General features: G+C 40.6%; 1 protein-coding gene across 1 annotated transcript in view; it reads right to left on the bottom strand.

Annotated features, from left to right (window-relative positions):
* Window positions 1-14,097: 14,097 nt before the first annotated feature.
* LOC134801484 (glycine receptor subunit alpha-2-like) overlaps window positions 14,098-20,795 on the bottom strand; it is a 33,435-nt gene continuing 26,737 nt past the window's right edge. Inside the window, exons 7-10 of the mRNA XM_063774092.1 lie at window positions 19,155-19,255; window positions 18,165-18,325; window positions 14,697-14,769; window positions 14,098-14,248 (exon numbers count right to left, since the gene is read on the bottom strand). Coding sequence (XP_063630162.1) covers window positions 14,120-14,248; window positions 14,697-14,769; window positions 18,165-18,325; window positions 19,155-19,255 — 464 coding nt within the window. The 3' untranslated portion in view covers window positions 14,098-14,119. The remainder of the gene's footprint in view (window positions 14,249-14,696; window positions 14,770-18,164; window positions 18,326-19,154; window positions 19,256-20,795) is intronic.

The following is a 20,795-nucleotide window of genomic DNA, read 5'->3' as shown; positions in this document are numbered from 1 at the left end:
TCTAATATTTAGTACTCAAGATTTTTTTAGACAAGCCAAATTGAAGAAAAAAAGAAAAATCTTTAAATGCAGTTTTGTTTCTTTTTAAAAATAAAGGAATGGCTCCTTTAAGTAAAATGAGCCAGCTTAAGGATTTAAGGTAGTTTCCCTCCAGGGCCCGACTTATCTTTCCACACTGTATATTAGCGGACATTAGATATTTGTGAGCACGTAGGCCGCTCCGATATATCTGATGGCGACTGTATAGGTAACTGCTGCATCCAGAGGCCCATTCCTCGAACGATATTAGACTTATATTATTAGTCCACGAACTGTCATGACAACACACTAATAAATTAGAGACATTTCTCGAACCCCAGCCCCAGAATTTCTTTGAGTTGTCTCAGCGTATCTTGAGTTGTTAGGAATGATCTCTGAGTAGGTTGTCTGGGGTCACCAGGTCGTTTTGGAATTAATTCAAGGCGTCTCCGCCGGGTCTATATTAATTCGCATAGCGTAATACTCCTAATTGGAATTGGCATAACGTATGTTACGCATAATTTCTAAATCGCATAACATTATTCCGCATAACTCATTACGCATAATGTTAATGCGCATAACGTAAATTGTCATAACGATGACTTGGGATAAATATAATAAGCATAAAGTTACTTTGCATAATTATTAAATGGTATAAATATAAAAGGTAAATAAATAAAAATGTAGACAGATCGGCTCGAATGAAGGTTCAGTAGGTTCGGAACAACGAAGTTGTAAGTTAATGTAGCGCTTTCTTAGATCACAAATATCACAATACGGTTGCCAAAAATTTTATTAGTAATCTTGCGGCCTTTCTCTAGGGACTTCAGCGATTCGAATCCTGAGTATTTGACTTTTGCTCGATAAAAAAAAACACTAAAATAGGTCTAAAATGCACGTTAAAAAAATTTGCACAAACAAAAACAAAATATGAAATTATTTCTAAGCTTTAATCTAATCAAAAATTATAAAAAAAAAAGAAGAACACGAACTTACTACGTTTTAATAATGTTTTACAGCAAAAAGATTATTATTTGTTACAACAGCTTTGCTTCGTTTCGCTCGATCCTGTCTTAGCCTTGTGAACCTGACCAAACCGAGTTGGTTTTGCCTTGATCCATCTAATTCTCTTGCTTTATTAAATTATGCTAATTCATTTTGTGCCAAATAAAGTTATAGTTAATAATGTTATGCATATTTAAATTATGCGGATTCATTATTATGCGCAATAAGTGGTATGCTTTTTTAATATTATGCCTGGTCAATGTTATGCACAATTATGTTATGCCAAACCTGTTATGCGAGTTCATATTATGACAATTAATATTAGGCGTATTAAGGGGCACCCGTCTCCGCCTTATAAGATTTATGATTTGATTTGTCAAAAAAACCCTGAGATTACATAATTAATGTGGCATAAAAAAAAACATCTAAACATGTTTACAAACTTGCAAAAAAGGGAATTCCCAAACGTACAATAATCTCAGACCATAGATAGACCCTATTGCTTTAAACATAAGGTTCAATATTTGTTATTTAATAGTGAGTACGATGGTACGAATCCAAGGTTAGGATTAGTCGGTTGAATGTGCTTTTAATCATGCTATAAACTATATTATATGTTGTAAAAAAGTGTAAAGGACGTTGCTGATACTGTATTAATTTTTTTACCTTATTTCATTGAGACAAAGTTCAAAATTGTACTATTTCTTATATGGACTTTCCATGTGTCAAAGATAAATGTACCTATCTGTCAGATATCGAGTAGGTATATGTGACTTTCCACGTGTAAAGGTACCTTATGGCTTCGCTTATGCTATTGACGACGCTCCAATACTAATGCAGTGCTGCGTGATGGTTGCGCCGACCGCCATTAGGTACCTTTACCGGTGGAACGTCACATATTTACATTGGCCTTAGCTTTTGCGTCTATAGCAGATGATTTATGGTGTAAAGATAAAGGAAGTTTATTATTCAAGTAGGCATATTACAATGCGCTTATGAACGTCAAATAAAGCTACACCGGCTCCAACCCTACACCTCTGCCTCGAGAAGATTTAAGTCCCCCCTCAATTGGAGGAGGGTATCCCAATATGGGACCGGCAACAAACTCGGCGGGACAAAGACCCCTCCACGGACATTACACCGCCTGGGACGGAATCAAGGAAACGCAGGGACGCCCAGCACCTGCATTACCCTTTCGGCTTCACTGTCTTAACCCTCAGCACAGAATAAATAATAGTACTAGGTACAGAAGATTCACTCTCTAACCAAACGCGTCTGTTACGATCAGGACAGGTATGGCCGCTAGGTGGCGACAGCGCCACGCGCGGCTTTTGGCTAGCCACCAAATATGGTGTGGAACGGTTGTACTTTTAGCTACCTGTAGCAAAGCGACGAAATCGCGGAGTGAGCCACGCCTGCCCTCAGGAAAGGCAAGCCAATACGTGTCTAGGCAGATCGGCTGCAGAAATCTGCCACTTATTTCAGGTTGGACCCTACTCGCGCCTTACGGTAACTCCATTACATCCATCCATCCTTTTACATCAAAACCAACATGGTTTTAGAAAGAACAAGTCAACGTCGACAGCTGCATTTTCACTGATAAAAAATGTTTTCGATAGTGTGGATAGAGGGCAACCTGTAAGCGTTCTATTCCTGGATATGTCCAGGGCCTTCGATCTAGTATCACACAAAAAGCTCTTAGATAAATTGAATCTTTACGGTGTGAGAGGTAATGTAAATCACTGGCTGGAATCATATCTGAATCACAGAACGCAATGTACTGAAATTGTGAAACAGGAAGGGAACACCTTAGTTAACTATAAGTCTAGCTATATATGTAATAATTTTGGCGTCCCGCAGGGGGGGGTTCTCTCTCCGTTATTGTTCTGTTTTTATATTAATGATCTCCCTAAAGTAACGTCTCATCCGGCTGTATTATTTGCAGACGATACGTCTATTGTCATACCATGCACAGATGAAAATAACTACGAGCAAGAAATTAATCAAACATTACATATGACGATACAGTGGTTAGAAAGTAATAACTTATCAATAAATATAACTAAAACTAAACACATACAATTTCTTTCTCGTAGAGGGAAGGCTAAAATACTAGACATTAATTTTAAGGGGGACCCTGTTGATCAAGAAAAAAGTGTCAAATTCTTGGGAATTCATTTAGATGAATTAGGCGATTTTAAAACTCATGTGGAACAGGTTTGTAAGAAATTAAATAAATTCATTTTCCCACTACGAAGACTACGTGAAACTGTATCGCGAGAGGCGGCACTTGTAGTTGTAGCATACCATGGGTACATCATGTATATTCTTCGTTATGGTTTGATCATATGGGGAAACTCCACTGATATGACAAAAGCATTTGTCAAACAGAAGAAATGTGTAAGAGCAATATTTTCACTAAAGCCTCTTGACTCGTGTAAACCGGTCTTTAAGCGCTACAAGCTTTTGTCTCTACCCTCTCTATATATTTATGAGATTGCCGTATTTGTCCATACAAACAAGCAATACTTTAATGAAAATGTTGATGTTATAACATACAACAATCGGATGTCAAGGCAAAAAAACCTATTGAATGTACCTAAAGCACGCCTGAAACAAACAACTCGCACGCCTTATTTTATGTATGTTAAAATATTTAATAAAATTCCTAGCGATGTCAAAAATCTTCCTTTAACGCAATTCAAGAAAAAATTGCATATGTGGCTATGTGAATTATGTATTTACTCTATAAGCGAGTTTTTAAATGCTAAGTTTAGTAATAGGAGCTAGTTGTAGTTTAATGTAAGCATTTACATTTATTTTAGTAATAAGGCATCTTTATTTTGTGTGACTTCCAGCCACGAAATCTAGATTTTATATTTGCATGCTTAATTAAGTAGAGTATGGTGGACTATATAACTAATATTGTAACAACTTGTAACCCAACTTCCGCAAATAAACAATCATTCATTCATTCATTCATTCATTCATTCATTCCATTCCGGGTAAAAATTAAGTATCCTTCTCCTAGACACAGTCACATATCGACACAGTAAAATTACCTTATAACTACCAAGTACCTACCGACTAAACAGCAAAATGCAATACTTATTTCCGCCAGACCGCTTTCTTCAATCTGCTGATTAGTCATACATGATATGAATCGCACATTAAAATAATAAAAACTATCAATTGTTCCATTAAAGGTTTGTAAACGTAATAAAAATCTAGAACATGAGGCTATGACGTGCGTTACCTAGTTAAAAGATACACTATGTTAGTGTAAAACGTGACAAGTTATTTAACACGTCTCAGTAACCTTACGATCACGTAATGTGGCAAAGTGTTTAAGTATAAATAGCCTCTTTAACTCCCGTAAACCATCATAGAATTAAATTTCATAGAGAAAACTAGGTTTAGTATTTTAGGTACCGTCAGCATCAGAATTCAAAAATATAGTCTAGTTTCCGAGTGATTTTTTTTTATTAGCCTATGTGTGTGTCCCACTGCTGGGCAAAGGCCTCCCCTCTCCCTTTCCAATCCTCCCTGTGCTGAGCAAGATCCCGCCAATCCCGCTGGAATGCATCCTAGTCGTCCCGCCATCTCTTTCTCGGTCTGCCTCTGCCACGACTACCCTGGGGAATGCCAGCTAGTGGCTATTTTGGCCAATCTGTCATCATGCATCCCGCAGATATGTCCAGCCCAGTCCTACTTTAGCCTAGCGGTCTTCACCCCAACATTAACGACTCGGGTTTTGGAGCGAAGCTCTGTGTTCCTCACCCTGTCAGATGATGATGAAGTTTAAAAGATACTGAGTTCAATTAAGCCATTTACGCAAATCTCACAGACTCCTACTCGATAAGATGGATTACTTATTCTACTGTGACATCAAATTTGACATCATAACGTAGGTAAGTACGCGACGTGACGACGTCATAGTAAGGAACTTGTCCTTACCGACTCGAGATATGCCTATCTAGTAGGTATTACATGAATCGGTTACGTGTAACTGACTGAATAGCTATTAAACCGATAGTAAGTTGAGCATAAATCATTTATCATCATCATATCAGCCTTTTATCGCCCACTGCTGAGCATAGGCCTCTCTTCGAGTAGGCCACTTATCCCGGTCCTGAGCCAATCTCATCCAGAAGTGACCCGCAATCTTCCGAATGTCGTCCACCCAACTAGCCAACGTACGCCAGGCACTCCTTTCGCACGAAAGCGGCCACCACCTCGTTAACACTTTGGCCCACCTGCCATCACTCTGCCTGGCAACATGTCCCGCCCAGCTCCATTTAAGTGTGGTAATGACGTATCCGACGCCAAAAAAAGAGAAATTATCAATTTATCATCATCGTCATTGAGAGGAGTCAGTGCAGTGGAGAGTGAGATAGAGCACGAGTTCGTGCCGCCGGGACAGCAAACAGAGTACGGCGACGGGGACGGAGTTGTATGCCGGAGATAGGATGCACTTTGAATGAATTGAGAGATAAGAAGGAAGGGTTAGTAATTTGGCCGCGTATTAAGAACTTTATGAGGAGCATATTCATTCTACACTCTAGAAAGGTATAATTTATCATTCCTAACTTGCTAGCGTGAGTTGCATTCACGCACGCGACTCCATACATCTTGCGCGACTTCAAATATAGACTCTGCTGGACGATCTGGTACCTATATAAAGAGTAGGATCGAGATGTGGATAGTACATACAATATATAATGAAGACGATGCTTTATTACATCCGCAAATGTCCCAAATTGTAGGACAAATGAGGTTAAAATTATTATATAATGTCAATAGTAAACAGATAAGCAAATTATCTGTAAACAAGTCGTATTAGTTTTATTCTGGGTCATTATGTTTTGTGTTTGGTTTACTACAATTAGGCGCCATTAAGTACTTGGGCAGGTACAGATATATCTGAGCGGCCGAGATGCTCAAAAATATCTGAGCACGCACTCTAACGCCTTGACAATAGAGGCGTGTTCAGATATGTTTGAGCACCTTGGCCGCTCCGATATATCTGATGGCGACTGTACGTACCTGCAGTTGTACGGTCACAGAATTTAATTGTTGATCCATTTAGGGTTCCAGCTAATTTGGTTAACAATACTAACGGTATGAATGTCCAATTTAAAGTGAACCCTAAATGGCACAACAGTTACAAGTCCGTGACGTACCTCTTCCTATTAGACGGTGGCTAAAAAATAACTGCATTCCCGTTGCCAGGGAGGTTTTGGGATTATACTGAGCAACTTTTACAGTGGGACCAACCCAACCCCGAAATCGCGAGAAAAATATTTACACTCCCATAGAAAATGGACCAGCCAAAATGTATGAAACAGCCAAGTTTTTTGCTCAGTTGCTCAGTATAATGATTATTTGAGCCTGGACCCCAGGCAATCAAAGGCAGGCTTGACAATTAATCCCAAGAATTGACGTAGGCACTAGTTTTTACGAAAGCGACTGCCATCTGACCTTCCAACCCGGAGGGGAAACTAGGCCTTATTGGAATTAGTCCGGTTTCGTCACAATGTTTTCCTTCACCGAAAAGCAACTGGTAAATATGAAATGATATTTCTTACATAAGTTCCGTAAAATTTATTTGTACGAGCCGGGGTTTAAACATAAAAACTCCCCAATAAAAAAATATATAAGTTAAGTGTACGACTATAAATAAAATAGCCCATTAGAGGCCATGGTATAATTTAATTGATATATACGTTTAATTGCTAATAATCAGATATAATATGTAGAATGGGGTTGGCAACTGTCAAAGGTTTGCCTAGATGGCGCCATCATAGCTTGCCCCTTTTTCTATGAGATTTGGCTTAAAGAGCTGGCATCCAGGGTATTAAAAAAACAAAAATTTGACACAATTCTAGGGATTGACGGGGCAAGCTATGATGGCGCCATCTGCTAAAAACTTCCACCGGCCAACCCCATTGTAGACCTAACCATTACAGACAGATTAACCCAAATTTTCTAGTCATGTATATTGGCCATACATCGTATAGGTACTTAAATGGTAAAACGTATAAAATTGTATCAACATTGAGTTAGCAATAGAGATAAGATAATGTGAAAGGTACACAGATGACCTGGTTTGTAGTGCTCTCTACTTTAATTAGTGCTTCTAGTCTCTCAATAATAAGAGTTATTTAGTGTAGAAAAGATGTAAAAGGTTTAATAATAAACATTCCGTGAAACTCAGACATACTAATACCACAGTGTAACAAGTATCTGTGGACACACAACTGCCCAAAATAATATGTGACAATTAATAAGACACGCTAGCCCTGTTAGTACCGAGCTACTAACAATGGCGATGTATGCAGCTCGGGTGCACGCGGCCCACCCCTCTCCCCTCGCACCCCGCACGATTGCCCTGTTTAGACGGCTGACGTCGAATGCCTGTAGTTTTATAGACTGTGCTAATAGTATATATCTCTCGCGCCGAACGATGGTCCCTAAGTAGGCAGTTCATTTTTATCCGGTAGCTCCACGTAAAATGTTTTAGATCTTTATGGATCTCATCATCAAAATTTGTTACGTACAAAGTAATTTAAAAGTGCCCTGGAGAGTTGAGCAGCATGACACAATATATATACGTATACATACTGTAACAGTCAAGATTACAAATTATGTACGATCCAAGCCTCATCGTCTCCTGAAAGGCCACAAAATTCCGCGAAAAAATACAAGAAATGATGTTGTTTGATAGGGTTGTAATTTTTATCAATAGGTATGGTATCAATAAGTACATATAATATAAAAAGAGTTGGATAATTTACTTACATAATATTTATCTTGCTTTCTTCAGATTTGGGGAGTACTTATAAAAGCCAGATATCACTTTAATAACAGATAAGTCGTAAGGAATAAGGATAAGTATTATGTTTTATACTTATCTGTAAGACACTCCAATAAGATTATAATTATTTTAACTGATAGGAAGAATAAAATTCTGGTAGATTGTATTTTTTTATATGTTTCTTATTATAAAATAAATAAATAAATAATTTAGCCTATATACATCCCACTGCTGGGCACAGGCCTTCTCTCAAGCATGAGAGGGTTCTATAATCCCCACGCTGACCCAATGCGGGTTGGGGACTTCACATACACCTTTGAATTTCTTCACGGATGTATGCAGTTTTCCTCACAATCTTTTCCTTCACCGAAAAGCTAGTGGTAAATATGAAATGATATTCCGTACATAAGTTCCGAAAAACTCATTGGTACGAGCCAGGATTAAGTCAGACATCAGATCCACTCGGGCCACCACCGTTTCTTATTATATATATATATATAAAGAATAAAATATATATTTATTTAATAGATCTTACAGCTAAATCCCAACTAAATTTATAACTAACTTAAAATTACAAAATCACAAAAATCTTAACCTAAACTAACAAGCCAACAACTATTAACTAATATATATATATATATATATATATAGATATATATATTAGTTGTTCTTCATGAATTAATGATTAGCTAAAATAAGAATGATGAAGAAGATGGACGAAGATCGAGAGGCCTGGAGAGCAGTGGTAGAAAGAATACCCCATAGGAGTCACGTCCCTCAGACATGAGGTCACGACCATGAAGAAGAAAATAAGAATATAGTCCAATAGACAAGGATTTACAAGATTTAGTTATTGACCAAGCGTATGTGAAGGTCTGCATTTCAGCCTGGGCATAAAGCTTCATATGTCCGGATGTCCTCCTCTGCAAGTCTCATTTCTCAATCAACACTCATGAAATTTCAAAATAGTTGAAAATGGCATTAAAGGACTGGCAGTAGGGTCTACGGCACTTTAAAAAATGTGAATTAGCTGTGACAATAACATAACAAAGAATTTTTAAGTTTTTTAAGCTTATTGTGAGGTATACAGGTCAACAGAGCCACTAGCTATATTTTAAAGAAGTGTAATCACTATTATGTAATAAAATACTCAGTCAACAAGAGTGTAGGTGTCCTATAAAATGTAGACCAGTACATTTAAGTAAGTACCAACAAAAAAGTAGGTATTACTACCTAATCTGAACCTAAATGATACAGTTCTATATCAGTAGGTATTAATTATTCAAATAATTATTTTTACATGAATACTGTGGTATTAAAAACATTTTTTGGATATCAAGATACAATTTTAAAACCAATAACTTAATTAGATAATGAGGTATTAAACCACCACATGGGGGCTATTCATAAATTACGTCATTTCAAATTAGGGGGGGGGGGGGGGTCTGGACATCGGATGACGGTAGCATGAAGTAGGAGGAAATGGGGTCATTTGAAGCATGATTTTTGGATGATTATAGGGGGGGGGGGTCAAAAATCGTCAAAAATCGATGACGTAATTTATGGACAGCCCCATGCTTGTGTGAATATGCATTTAATTCATATAATTTTAATGACCTAATATGGGGGTCGTGTAGGTATATTACGTCAGTTTACATAAGTAGGTAATAATATTAGGATAGAACGTTCTACATAAAAATAATTAACAAAATGTTAAACAAAGAGTTATCGCCGCGTGTAAGTACGTCTCCGAAATTCGTAATTATGTTTCGTTAAAGATAAACCAAAGTACTTAATCAAATAGCGATTAAACTGTTTGCTATCACACATACCTACGCGATACGTGAACCAGGAAACCGGCATAGCCTAGACAAAGAAATTTTCTAGAAAATAGAAAGTTAACAAACATCGCTAACTTACCAAAGTGTTTTGGTAGCCCAGTCCAGACTCATCGTCCGAAATCTCCTCTTTCCTGTGTATCTCCTTCATTTTTAACAGTCCAGTTTATAGTTTTAACACACAAAACACAATTTGCAAAACAATGCGAACAAGATCGGCGGATCGCTCACTCGCGGATCAACTAAACTTTTTTTTAAACCGCCGGCGTTCAGAGTCCGAGCATGGTCACATGGTCAGCAGTCTCCCCGTGGCTCAAACAAGGACCGGTCGTCTGTAATAAGTTTATGTAATTGAATAAGCGCGATTTAATGCAAATTGATGGCGCGCTCGGACCGGATATGTTTATTTACACACGTTCAAACCCACTGTCAACCAGTGACCGACTGATGTTGTCAAACGAGGTGACAGTTCGTAGTGCGTTTGAAAAGTCCCACTATAGCACAATGTCCCTGAACTTGAACTTTATAACAGCTGTTTTTGTGATTGTTTAATCGGTATTATTATCACGTCATTGATCAATCTGTAAAGCCGAAGTTTAATTTACTCATGCTATTTACGGAAAATACAATAATAAAGTGCCGCGACAACATACATTCATTCGTTTCAGAACGAGACTGATTTCGATTAGCGCGTTTCATTCCGTGCGAGTGCGATTTGACAATGACTTTTATGTGATTATCATTTATTCGATGTCTGATAAGAACACTATCACTGCTATCAGATACAGAAAGTTTGCAAAAAATCATGTGACTATAATCTTTAATCCTTCAGACTGGTAAAACAATAGGTAACTATGCCGGAAGGATAAGCATCGCCCGCTGCGTTGTGAAATATTTAAACAAATGTAATTGCGACCATTGTTTTTGCGGGGCATGTTTTTGTAAATTAGTCACACAATTGTCGCACATCTTGGTCTTGTCTCGGAGTAATTGAGTCGTTATTTCAATGTTCACGGGTCGTAATGAATATTCATGGTTAATCGCTGTTTAAATAGAATACGCATTAGCGGTCGTTAACTCTTAAACATGGTCAAGTACACCTGCTTTCTTACACATTACTAACATTAGGAATTAGGATTATAGAATGGATGAGTACTTACTACCTACAATCAGCAACAATGTACAGTCACGCTCCGTGATTTTTGAGCCATTTAGGGTTCTAGCTAAATTGGACAAACCATATCGTGAGTATTGAATAACCAATTCAGCTAGGACCCTACCTAAGTGGCTTAACAATCGCGAAGCGTGATGGACCATCACGCTTCGCGATTGTACATAATACCTAACTACGTAAATTTATCGAAAGATGCCTAATTAACAAACACCCTGAGTACAGATGATGCGCTAGTTACGAAAAGTTTCGATGAAGTTGGAAAGTTGGAAGTTCTCGGGAATTTCAGAAACTAACTAAAATCACAGGGAACTAAAGAAACTTTCATTTTGGAAATGAAAGCTGAATATAGGTACCTATTTATGTATATTTTTTAATTTAATATTGTAGAGAATGAATACCTAAAGGCTTTTATTTTATTATTGCATTAAAGTCGGTTCAGAACTATTTAACTATTTATTGCTCTACTCTAGACATTCTATTCTAAATGTTTTTTTTGCATTCTCGTATAAACTGCTTAGAACCACATTTAACTGTATTTATTTTTATACTAGCACCAGTGAGCGTCTACATCCAAGGTCGATAGGATTACAAACGATTCGGCGCGATTCGGGAAATGAATTAGAGATTCACTAGATATGAAATAGTAAATATATGTGACGTTCCACGGCAAAAGGTACCTTATGGCGGCTGGCGGTTACGTAGCATAGCGGCCGCATTAATATTATTATTGCGGCGCCATAAGGTACCTTTTGCCGTGGAACGTCACATATCTTTACTATTTCATATCTAGTGAATCTCTAACTCATTTCCCGAGTCGTGCCGATTGCGTTGAATTAATAGTTTATTTTTATTCATTTTATATTACGTCGTGAGAGTATTTTGACCAGCGAAATAAAACAATACCTCAAAACGAATCATTATTTGTTTACTTAATTACCACAACTTTGTCATATTTCCATAGGAATGCAAATAAACGAAAATAGTTATTTACGATACAAGTGCGGAAAAGAGGAAATTCGAAACGAGTGGCGATAAATTAAAACACGACTGAAGGGAGTGTTTTAAATCGACACGAGTTGCGAATTACCTATTCGCACGTGTATCGTACAACGTTTTACAGTAGGTATGGCCCTTTAAACTTTTGACATACGCACGAAAAGTTCTATTTTACGCACTAGTGCGGGAAAATAGGACCATATGTACTGTAAAATATATATGTTATATTTCTTTACGCAAAACAATCTAATCTAAGTAGGTAATACGTTTCCAACTTAACTCCCTCTTTTGCACAAGGTACCTACTAGATATTATAACTGTTTTCAAATAAGCAAGGATATTACAGATCTAGTGCATAATTATTTTCCATCGCATTTTCACGGAAACGTACGAATGTGTCTTGCTATTTCAGTCAGTCTCGGTACAAAAAGTACTGAAGTTGACTGAAGTAGCATGACAAATACGAACGTTTCCGAGAAAGTACGATGGAAAAAATTACGCACTACATCTGTTGCGTATTTGTTAAATTGTTGCATAGGAAAACTGACGGTTAAAAGGTTATTTTATTAGCGTGGCGCATCTACTCTTACTTCTTATGTAATTTGAGTGTCAGGATTCTAAAAAGAAACTAATATAGGACATAGTAGAATTAGTATTAGTAGATACTTAAAGTTAGCAATTTTGGATACACTAACTAGAAAGAACAAAGAAAACTGTTACATTATTTATGTATAATAATTATGATTAATATGGTTATTACTAGTCTGTGCGGAAAGAGAAGAGTCGTGAAATGTATGGGATCCAATCAATGACCTTTTATTAATGTAGACGTGTGACGTTCATAGTTGACAAAACTAAAATTTGATCCAACGATTTTGACAACTTGACAGGTTGGCGTCACCCATACGACTAACTAAATATAGGTTCCGGAACCTATATTTAATGGCTCACGATCGTGCGCCTGGTACCATATCTACCTCAATTTACTTACATCTATGGATCCAATACATTTAACGCCTCTTTTTTTTCCGCACAGACTCTAGCAATGTGCCAGAGAATTATCGAAAATTGCAAAGTTCCTATGAAATGTTCTTGGTATTTTTTTGCTGCACGTTTATTGCCAATCTTTACAGAAACTTTCGATTTCTATGACATATGAAATAGACGTCAATGAGTGACGTAAGCACAGTCGGTTTCCAAAGCCGGTTAAAGAGTATTATTATATATAATTCAGTTGAACAAAATATGCACCTGATTATTTTTGATAATTATAATTTTTAAGCGCCTATTATAAAATATAATAAATGACCTATAGGTAGATATATAGTTTCCTACCGGAATGTATTTTAATAGATTGCAACAGTTTTCGTCGTTCTTCATTGTTTAAAGATTTAAATGCATGTTCTACGACAACTGCGTCCTGTACCTACAGGCCTTATATAACATCTACCTTTTCTTTTTTTTTATCCCTCTGTGCAAAAGGTGTCCAATGAAAAGGTACCTAGATTGCATAAAGGATGACTCACGCTAGACCGGGCCGGAGCTTCCGGCGCTTCGTTTTCTATGGAAAGCACCACGTGATCATCGATCAGCCGTCATAGAAAATGACATGTCGGACGCCTCGGCCCGGGCACGGTCCGGTATAGCGTGAGTCATCCTTAACCCCGCGTATTGTAATTATAAGGGCCGTTACACACGGACGGCAACTCGACTGTAATTTGTAGGGGAACTGCACGCCGACGTAACAGTTGGCGTGCAGTTCCCATAAAGGTAAGTTTCTGACCGCAGCTGCACTAACTGCTCCGAGACGGCGATGTTATTGTCAATTTCCATAGCAAAATGAATGACACGACAATGAATGACAGTAACGTCGCAACAGTTGTGCAGCTGTCGTTGGAAATGGACTGTCACCTTAATAAGGGCGTACGCTAGCTGGTGCGGGTGCACGAAGCAGGCTGGTCACGCCCAAACAATAACAATAAGTGCAACAGATAGACCTATATGCATTGACATAGATATCTAGGGACTGGCCTTACGGGCAATAATAATGAGGCATGACAGGGGCCAGTACAGCGGTGTGACACCGCAACAACGCGATTGGTTGATGAGTTCGCATCACGCGCGCGATCGGTCGCAACTAGTTGCATTAGACTGCACGATTGGCTTGAATTCGTGAGTGACACCGCTGAACTAGTACCATTTTTATTGCCCGTAAGGCCAGTCCTTAGATATATACGTGAATGGATAGACCTATATGTTATAGTTAGGCAGTCAGATGTACTGCGCGAAGTGGATCCAGTATGTAGCGTTGAGGACTGAGAAGAGAAGAGGGAAGAAGACACGCGAGAAACGGTCTATGTTGATCGCGCGCATGCGCGCTTTAGCGGCCTCGGCTGGCTCCTGTAAAAACACAATCAGTGTTATTCATAAATTTAAGACCAAAATACACCATACGTCTACATAATCGTCAAATTACAAAATATTATAGAGACACTTTCACACTAGCGTCTCCCGAGCGTCGGCGTTAGAGCCAACTCTATGGCTGCTGCTCGACGCAACGTTGGCTCAACTGCGCAGCGACGCCATTTTCCAGAGTGTTGACCAGACGCCGACGCTCAAAAGACGCTAGTGTGCTTTCTTAGAGTTAGATAGTGTCTACATAAATTGACTCGATGCCCTGGGCCCAAAAAGAACGCGTCCGCGCTGACGCTAACCGCAACACATTTGTTGCGATTTGCATTTGTATGCTCCATGTGCTTAGGACCCTTCTCTGATGGACGTTCCTTAATCACAGGAAGCATAAGGACCCTTCTCTAAGGAAAGCCACAATTAGTGTTATAACATATACCTTTGGTTTTCCTGCGCCGTCTCCCAGCACAATGTTCACGAGACAGTACTCCATCAGCGCCATAAACACGAACCTTTAACCAAATAAAGTTTGTACGGTGAGTTTCATCAGTGGTTACTCTCATAGAGTACGTCTGAATGTCTGTCAAGTTAAACCAGTTTGACAGCACTGGCTAAGAATAAAGTAAGTGTGTCTCTATTTCTGTATCCTAATATGTACAGTCGACGTCAAAGATATAAGTAAGGTGCAAAAGTGTAAACATATCTTTGACGTCGACTGTACTAAAAATGTTATATGTAGAGTTTTTGATTGGATAGGACTTTTGACGAGTAGTTTTCAGCCCTCATGTTCAGAGGCAACACAAGCAGTATTAGATCAATTTCATCTTCTACGAAACTCGCTTTTTCAGGGTAAATAAGTACGTACTTACTTGTAATATGGGATGGGACTCCTATGGGCCTTTCTGTTTTAAAACGCCTCGGTCACGAAACGTACGCTCCGAGCAAGCACAGTCTCGACGTTGACGCCGACCGCCATAAATTGGAACATATAGAGGTCGGCGTCAACATCGCTCGCACCCCACACTAGCATCTTCTGAGCGTCAGCGTCTAGTCAGCGCTATGGAAAATAGCATCAGCGCGCAGTTGCGCCAACGTTGCGTCGAGCGACTTGACTAGACGCCGACGCTCGGGAGACGCTATAACTAGCGTAGTGTGTGATCCGTAGCTCTCGGGTACGATGATACGTCACAGTACTCACACAGTGCACACAGACATGAAGGCGTCTACGGCGATAGGACACGGGCGGTAGCTGTGCTTGTGACTTGGCGTGCTGTGTTGATAGAGTGAGGCACTGACGTCACGCCTTAGCGATCCTACCTCAGTCAACACCATGGAAAATGGCGTCGCTGCGCAGTTGCGCCAACGTTGCGTCGAGCAGCAGCCATAGACTTGACTAGACGCCGACGCACGGGAGACGCTAGTCTAGCGTTAGTGTGTGATCCGTAGCCTTCGGGATGATACGTCACTGTACTCACACAGTGCACACAGACATGAAGGCGTCTACGGCGATAGGACACGGGCGGTAGCTGTGCTTGTGACTTGGCGTGCTGTGTTGATAGAGTGAGGCACTGACGTCACGCCTTAGCGATCCTACCTGAGTCAACACTATGGAAAATGGCGTCGCTGCGCAGTTGCGTCAACGTTGCAGTCATAGACTTTAGACGCCGACGCTCGGGAGACGCTAGTCTAGCGTAGTGTGATCCGTAGCTCTCGGGTACGATGATACGTCACAGTACTCACACAGTGCACACAGACATGAAGGCGTCTACGGCGATAGGACACGGGCGGTAGCTGTGCTTGTGACTTGGCGTGCTGTGTTGATAGAGTGAGGCACTGACGTCACGCCTTAGCGATCCTACCATTCCTACCTCAGTCAACACTATGGAAAATGGCGTCGCTGCGCAGTTGCGTCAACGTTGCAGCCATAGACTTTAGACGCCGACGCTCGGGAGACGCTAGTCTAGCGTAGTGTGTGATCCGTAGCCTTCGGGATGATACGTCACAGTACTCACACAGTGCACACAGACATGAAGGCGTCTACGGCGATAGGACACGGGCGGTAGCTGTGCTTGTGACTTGGCGTGCTGTGTTGATAGAGTGAGGCACTGACGTCACGCCTTAGCGATCCTACCTGAGTCAACACTATGGAAAATGGCGTCGCTGCGCAGTTGCGTCAACGTTGCAGTCATAGACTTTAGACGCCGACGCTCGGGAGACGCTAGTCTAGCGTAGTGTGATCCGTAGCTCTCGGGTACGATGATACGTCACAGTACTCACACAGTGCACACAGACATGAAGGCGTCTACGGCGATAGGACACGGGCGGTAGCTGTGCTTGTGACTTGGCGTGCTGTGTTGATAGAGTGAGGCACTGACGTCACGCCTTAGCGATCCTACCTCAGTCAACACCATGGAAAATGGCGTCGCTGCGCAGTTGCGCCAACGTTGCGTCGAGCAGCAGCCATAGACTTGACTAGACGCCGACGCACGGGAGACGCTAGTCTAGCGTTAGTGTGTGATCCGTAGCCTTCGGGATGATACGTCACAGTACTCACACAGTGCACACAGACATGAAGGCGTCCACGGCGATAGGACACGGGCGGTAGCTGTGCTTGTGACTTGGCGTGCTGTGTTGATAGAGTGAGGCACTGACGTCACGCCTTAGCGATCCTACCATTCCTACCTCAGTCAACACTATGGAAAATGGCGTCGCTGCGCAGTTGCGTCAACGTTGCAGCCATAGACTTTAGACGCCGACGCTCGGGAGACGCTAGTCTAGCGTAGTGTGTGATCCGTAGCCTTCGGGATGATACGTCACAGTACTCACACAGTGCACACAGACATGAAGGCGTCTACGGCGATAGGACACGGGCGGTAGCTGTGCTTGTGACTTGGCGTGCTGTGTTGATAGAGTGAGGCACTGACGTCACGCCTTAGCGATCCTACCTGAGTCAACACTATGGAAAATGGCGTCGCTGCGCAGTTGCGTCAACGTTGCAGCCATAGACTTTAGACGCCGACGCTCGGGAGACGCTAGTCTAGCGTAGTGTGATCCGTAGCTCTCGGGTACGATGATACGTCACAGTACTCACACAGTGCACACAGACATGAAGGCGTCTACGGCGATAGGACACGGGCGGTAGCTGTGCTTGTGACTTGGCGTGCTGTGTTGATAGAGTGAGGCACTGACGTCACGCCTTAGCGATCCTACCTCAGTCAACACCATGGAAAATGGCGTCGCTGCGCAGTTGCGCCAACGTTGCGTCGAGCAGCAGCCATAGACTTGACTAGACGCCGACGCACGGGAGACGCTAGTCTAGCGTTAGTGTGTGATCCGTAGCCTTCGGGATGATACGTCACAGTACTCACACAGTGCACACAGACATGAAGGCGTCCACGGCGATAGGACACGGGCGGTAGCTGTGCTTGTGACTTGGCGTGCTGTGTTGATAGAGTGAGGCACTGACGTCACGCCTTAGCGATCCTACCTGAGTCAACACTATGGAAAATGGCGTCGCTGCGCAGTTGCGTCAACGTTGCAGTCATAGACTTTAGACGCCGACGCTCGGGAGACGCTAGTCTAGCGTAGTGTGATCCGTAGCTCTCGGGTACGATGATACGTCACAGTACTCACACAGTGCACACAGACATGAAGGCGTCTACGGCGATAGGACACGGGCGGTAGCTGTGCTTGTGACTTGGCGTGCTGTGTTGATAGAGTGAGGCACTGACGTCACGCCTTAGCGATCCTACCATTCCTACCTCAGTCAACACTATGGAAAATGGCGTCGCTGCGCAGTTGCGTCAACGTTGCAGCCATAGACTTTAGACGCCGACGCTCGGGAGACGCTAGTCTAGCGTAGTGTGATCCGTAGCCCTCGGGTACGATGATACGTCACAGTACTCACACAGTGCACACAGACATGAAAGCGTCCACGGCCTTCAGATAGGACACGGGCGGTAGCTGTGCTTGTGACTTGGCGTGCTGCGTTGATAAAGTGAGGAGTGACGTCACGCCGAGCGTCACGCGCGCTGGCGCGGCGTCGGGCTTTATCCAGAACGATACCCACTGGAAACATACAGAATAAAATATTTATTAAGGATCGGTTTCTTCAACCACAACAGATAGAAGAGGTAAGAAAGGTCGCTAAGAAAAAACTGTGACTGCATGGCAAGCAGATTTGGCAAGAATAAATTATTCATTTATTTTGAGTCATTCACCGCTAGGCCCTTAAGTTGTAGATATGTGTGTCGCTTAAACATGAGGAAATCGGTGTGTTCTGAAATAATAGTTTCGGCTTAGCGATCCTTCCTCAGTCTATTTTTCAACTCTACTAAGTAATACCTAAGTCCGTACTAAAATAAACCTAAACGTATCGACCAAACAGATATATAGCCTCAGAATTCAGAATCTAAAGCTATGCGATTTTAGGTACGTATTTTTTTTTTGAAACGAACGATAGAACATCAGTCACGACCCGCCAAATGACAAAAGTTATTTACGATATAAGTACGGAAAGTAGGAAATTCGCAATGAGTGGTGATAAATTAAAACACGACCGAAAGGAACTCGACACGAGTTGCAAATTACCTATTACTTATTGGCACGTGTATTGTAAAACGTTTTATGGCTCCTCTACACGAATGGCCAACGCCGGCCAATCCAAGGGACGCAGCCATGCGGTAGACTGAGATAGCAATATCACTTGCTCCCTCTAATGCATAAATGCGTCCCTTGGATTGGCCGGCGTTGGCCATTCGTGTAGAGGAGCCATTACAGTAGGTACATATGGCCCTTTAAATTTTCGGCATATTAACAGAAAGTGTTTATTCCCGCACTAGTGCGGGAAAGTATTAAGCACCTTATGTTCCTACTGTAAAATAATGAACAAACTTACCGACATAATAACGATGAGGCAGGTAGGTATGTAAGTGTTGAACAAGTGGTACCCCAGCCGCCGTTTCAGCTTAAAGATCACCTCCAAACACGTGAAATTGCCTGAAATTAGGATAGAAACAAATAAATGGCACTTGCTACCTTTAAAGGTTTGCACTCACGGTCCCAATGTTTTCCGATTTGCATTATATTGTGACATTTGAAGTCGTTGCACCTAGCCGGCTAGGTACATATTAGCCGACAATTAAGGTACTTATCTAAAATAGCATGCAATTTGTTGCAACGTGTGTGGAATTTAATATTTTTTTTAAGCTCTAAAACATTAAAATTTTCAAAAGACAAAATATAGACGCCTATTCAGACGTAAATAGACGTTTTACCTAGTTAAGTTTATTGACCGAAGCGAAGCGAAGGTCTACGTTTTGACTCGGGCATTTTGCTTTCGTATGTCCGGATGTTCTCCTCTACAGGTCGCAATTCTTAACCGATTCTCGTGAAATTTTGTGACCGAATTTTATGACTAAATAAAATTTTTTTGTCAATCCGGTTTTTGGAAATTTTAAAAAATGGCGGAGTCGTGATACCTGGCGCCTAAACAAATAGTCGTATCGATATCATAAGAGTTTTTTGTTTTTGAGACATGTTTACAGAGTTAATAGCAAAAAATGCAGAATAAAATTATGGCTGGTTTAGGCGGTATTTAGATATTTAGTTTTGTATTTCCGGATGTTCTCCTCTACAGGTCGCAATTCTTAACCGATTCTCATGAAATTTTGTGACCAGATTCTATGACTAAATATTTTTTTTTGTCAATCCGGTTTATGGAAATTTTTAAAAATGGCGGAGTCGTGATACCTGTCGCCTAAACAAATAGTCGTATCGATATCATAAGAGTTTTTTCTTTTTGCTATATGTTTATAGATTAAATGGCCAAAAATTCAGAAAATTTGTATCACTGGTTTCGGCGGTATTTAGATATTTAGTTTTTACTTGAGAATGAGTAGCTAAATTTCGTTAGCTTTAGTAAAAACTATCATGGCGCATTTTGCAAACGTTCGCTTTTTTGTTTGCATAGGGAGGTCCCTGGTTCCATCCCCAGTAATTGTATGCTGCTACATAACTTTTTGTATTTTTTTGTACTTAAATTTCGTATCAATTGTTGTTTTTTATTTTATTTTTTTATTTTGAAAAAATGAAAAAATTCGTATTTTTATTTATCAATCGCGGGCTAAGCGCATTCGTTTATTTTTTGCAACAGATGATGGCTTTTTGCGCTTTAAAGAAAATTTGATTCTTGAATATACGGCGCCATACGCCATACCTTTGGCCTATGCTCGTCTAGATGGCGACACCATTTTATATTTAACAATTTTTTCTCATATCAGTAAAAGAACATGGGTCAAAATCATATGGCGTTCTAAAAATAAAAAAAATCATTTATCCATACATATACTATACATTTATTGATATTTTTTTTTCATTTTCATTTTAATCCTGTATCGAAAGATGGCAGTAAATTTACTGTGACTACAAAATTTAGTATGACAATAACCCTCTACTACATATAGGGACCGTGCGCGTTGGAGGGTCTGCCATCTTGTGGCCTGAATCGGAAACATGTACATTGCCAAAACAAGTTCTA

The sequence above is a fragment of the Cydia splendana genome, chromosome 22, assembly GCF_910591565.1.
Source record: "Cydia splendana chromosome 22, ilCydSple1.2, whole genome shotgun sequence".
NCBI classification, from domain to species: Eukaryota; Metazoa; Arthropoda; class Insecta; order Lepidoptera; family Tortricidae; genus Cydia; species Cydia splendana.
The sequence above is the reverse complement of the archived record's forward strand: the minus strand, read 5'-3'. Positions and strand labels throughout refer to the sequence as shown.